The sequence below is a fragment of the Nematolebias whitei genome, chromosome 2, assembly GCF_014905685.2.
Source record: "Nematolebias whitei isolate Nwh7 chromosome 2, NemWhi1, whole genome shotgun sequence".
In the NCBI taxonomy this organism is placed as follows: Eukaryota; Metazoa; Chordata; class Actinopteri; order Cyprinodontiformes; family Rivulidae; genus Nematolebias; species Nematolebias whitei.
The window spans coordinates 47902721-47906592 of record NC_056499.1 but is presented as its reverse complement, the minus strand read 5'-3'; the positions used below and the strand labels follow the sequence as shown (position 1 = coordinate 47906592).

General features: G+C 40.4%; 1 protein-coding gene across 1 annotated transcript in view; it reads left to right on the top strand.

Moving 5' to 3' along the window:
* foxr1 (forkhead box R1) overlaps positions 1 to 3482 on the top strand; it is a 28285-nt gene extending 24803 nt beyond the window's left edge. The window contains exons 6-7 of the mRNA XM_037692121.1: positions 3012 to 3244; positions 3443 to 3482. Of these exons, the coding sequence (XP_037548049.1) occupies positions 3012 to 3244; positions 3443 to 3459 (250 nt within the window). The 3' untranslated portion in view covers positions 3460 to 3482. The remainder of the gene's footprint in view (positions 1 to 3011; positions 3245 to 3442) is intronic.
* Positions 3483 to 3872: the final 390 nt, after the last annotated feature.

The window sequence follows — 3872 nt, the reverse complement described above, 5'->3', positions numbered from 1 at the left end:
TATACATACATAAGTGAGAGAGAGAGAGAGAAAGAGAAATGTACACAGTGTATGGTTACGTAGCTGAGTATTTATATTGTGTGTATGTGTGAGGTGAGTGAAGGTCATGAGCTCATCTCTGGTTCGGTGAGGTCTCCTCAGTCTGAAGAGATGGTGGCCATGGAGGTCTGGAACAGAAGAAGAGCAGAAAAGGTTACGCACCAAATTGAAAGAGCACAGATAATAGTAAAGAGAAATACTTAAAACATGAGAACTCCGACATAATTTCATAATAGGATTATAGACCTATTATTTTTATTTGTTCTTCCGCTTGTTTCATTGTCGCTCAAACAACTGCCTCTTCACACGGCTGCAGTTAGTACAAGTACATGAACCTGACGCTCAGCTCAGAGGAAGAACTTCTGTCAACTCGAACCAGCCGTAACATCTCACCAGTATACAGACACTCTCGTCACTCAATACGTTACCAGTCAAACCACTTCATCAGTTCATCACTTGAACTTTAATTGTAAATATTTGACATCATAAACGTGAGACAGATAAACTTGAACATTAACCGAAGAGCAACAATCTTAAGAGCCGACAAGGACATAGAAATGGAAACTCTGCTGGTAATGTCTCAGTAAAATGGCACTTCCTCTTATTTGAAAGAGCCATTGTGTCATTCAGTCTCTTCTTTCCTTTCCTCCTTTTCCGTTGCAACACTCATCTGCTCTTTTCCTTCTCTTTGTTTTATCAGTCTTCCTCTGCTCTCATTCGCTCTTTTTTTTTCCATCAGTCTTTGTATTTTTCTCCTCTTTAACTCTTTTCTTTTTTTATTAGTCTATTTCTCTCCTCTCTACTCTTCAATAAGTCTTCCACTACTCTAAAACAGAGACATAATATAATCACAATATTTTATCACACATCTTAAGCCGAAAAGTCTATGTTCGCAATCTATTCAGTTTATTTATATAACTCCAAGTCACAACAGAAGTCATCTGAACAGAAACATTCATACAGTGAGGAAAATAAGTATTTGAACACCCTGCGACTTTGCAAGTTCTCCCACTTGGAAATCATGGAGGGGTCTGACATTTTCATCTTAGGTGCATGTCCACTGTGGGAGACATAATCTATAAAAAAAATAATTTAAAAAAATCCAAAAATCACAATGTAAGATTTGTTAATAATTTATTTATTTGTGTGTTACTGCTGCAAATAAGTATTTGAACACCTGCCAATCAGTTCTGGCCCTCAAAGACCTGTTAGTCCTCCTCTATAACGTCCACCTCCACTCCACTTATTATTCTAAATTAGAAGCACCTGTTTGAGGTCGGTAGCTGCATAAAGACACCGGTCCACCCCACACAGTCAGTTAGAGCATTGAAGATGGGTCGTGGCTGGGTCTTCCAACATGACAATGACCTGAAACACACAGCCAGGAGAACCAAGGAGTGGCTCCGTAAGAAGCATATCAAGGTTCTGGAGTGGCCTAGCCAGTCTCCAGACCTAAACCCTATAGAAAATCTTTTGGAGGGAGCTCAAACTCTGTTTCTCAGCGACAGCCCAGAAACCTGGCTGATCTAGAGAAGATCTGTGGAGGAATGGACCAAAATCTCTGCTGCAGTGTGTGCAAACCTGGTGGAAAACTACAGGAAACATTTGACCTCTGTAACTGCAAACAAAAGCTACTGTACCAAATGTTAACATTGATTTTCACAGGTGTTCAAATACTTATTTACAGCAGTAACACACAAATAAATTATTTTAAAAATCATACATTGTGATTTCTGGATTTTTTAAATTTAGATAGTCTCTCACAGTGGACATGCACCTGAGATGAAAATTTCAGACTCCTCCATGATTTCTAAATGGGAGAACTTGCAAAGTCACAGCGTGTTCAAATACTTATTTTCCTCACTGTATAAAAGTAAGTTAACACTATTTATCTGAGGAGCCAGCAGATTGATTTGAGTTTTAGTAGATTAGCAAAACAACTCATAGCTAGCTCTGAAAATAGAAAGGGCACCAATCAATTCTAAAACATTGGATGAACCCTTGGTGCGTGTATCCTCATGCAGTAATCATGTCAAGTCTAAACCCAAACTAATAACTGAGCCTTGAAGGCAGTTTATCATCCTGTCCATGATTTCTCTCTCACTCGAGCTGCAGTTACTCCCTGTTGAGCTGTTTGTTAATAAAACTTGATTTGGATCTTCATCTTTAGTAAAACTAAACACATTTCAGCCCTATTTTTTTTACCTGGACACAGCTGACAACACTGAAACATTTCCTACCTCGAACAAAACTTTTATCATGACAGGATCAGCCCAGTTCAAACAAAATAAGTCCTTCATACCATCACAGGAGAGCTCCCTGTCAGTGTTGACAAACTCGCGCTGCGCTTCTTCTTCTTCCATTTTAAATGCGGCGCTCGTGGCTCTTCTTCTTCTTCTTGGTCTGTAACGTCAGCCCTGCAGCGCCGGTGCAACCGGCTGCTACAGTAATAGCGGTTGTTGCACGCAACTGCACCCGGCTACAGTAGTAACAGTCTACATGTAATGTTTTTTTTTCTCTCATTCATTAAATGCTCAAATCGTGGACATTTTCAGGGACAGCTTTAGCCAGGGACAGGCCTTCCAAAACAGGGACTGTCCCCGAAAATCGGGGACTTCTGGTCACCCTAACATAAGCATTACATCAGTGCCGGCTGTTGTCGGGGCGGGGGGTTGGGGGTTGGGGGTGGATCGGTTCGATAGGCAGGGTGCTCAGTTCTGTTGACAGGGTGGGGTGCCCTGATTGTATAATAGTAGGGGAAACACTTCCGTCCAACAAAGCTAAGTCAGGTCCTCTGGACGGTTTCTTTTGTTGAAACATTTCATCTTGTCTTGATGAAACGTTTCAACCAAAAAGAAACCGTCCAGAGGACCTGACTTAAACTTGTTGGATTTTTCTACCTGGATTACTGAGCATGAATCAGGAGATGATGACAGATTTATATTTACATATTCCTTCCTGCTCTTTTCCAGAGAACATTTCCCCTTCTTTCAGACGGCTCCAGATGGCTGGAAGAACACCATCCGACACAACTTGTGCTTCAACAGCAGCTTCCGGAAGACTTGCAACCAGCTTTGCAGAGACGGGAAGAGGAAGTCGTGTTTCTGGCACCTGACTCTGGACGGACATCGACGGCTGCAGGATGAGCTCCACATGCTGACAGGAGAAATTCAAAAACTGCTGGAGAGGAGCATGTCCAACCCAGGTGGGTGGGATAAAACTATGCAACTTCAGTTCATAGGCAACACGGCAAAAAACCCCTCTTGTTTATAATACCACAATTGCTTATTCCATAACATGCTAAAAATATTTTTTTATACTGGGTCTAAAAATTTCTAACATCATGAATTCCCAGAGTTTCTATATTGCAGATATGATTAATCATTTACTGTTTTTGTTTCAGCTTTACTTGAACTGTGAAGTCGGTGTATAATAAAACCCCAAGCAAATTTTCTGTCAACGTGTTTTTTTGTTTGTTTTGTTTTTTGTTTATGGGAGAGCAAGCTTTGGAATTAACTTAAAGAAAATGTTTAAATTTGAATGCACCTGATATTTCATGTTGGGTTTTATTTTTTTTTACCACAAATCGTGCTTTTTTTTTTCAAAAATGGTGTCTAGTGATCCAAAAATTGTCTAATTTTAAAGCCAAAAATTGTGACTTGAGGTGCAAGATGGCTGCTGAATAAACAACTTTTTGCTAGGCTCCCATCAGCCCAGCTGAAAAATAGCCTTTTATAATTGTATCCTTGCTGCTTCCACGCTGGATTCTGCCTGCGAGATGAGTGTCGTCATATGATTGACTCAACAGAGCTGTAATATGGCCTCTAAGCTAA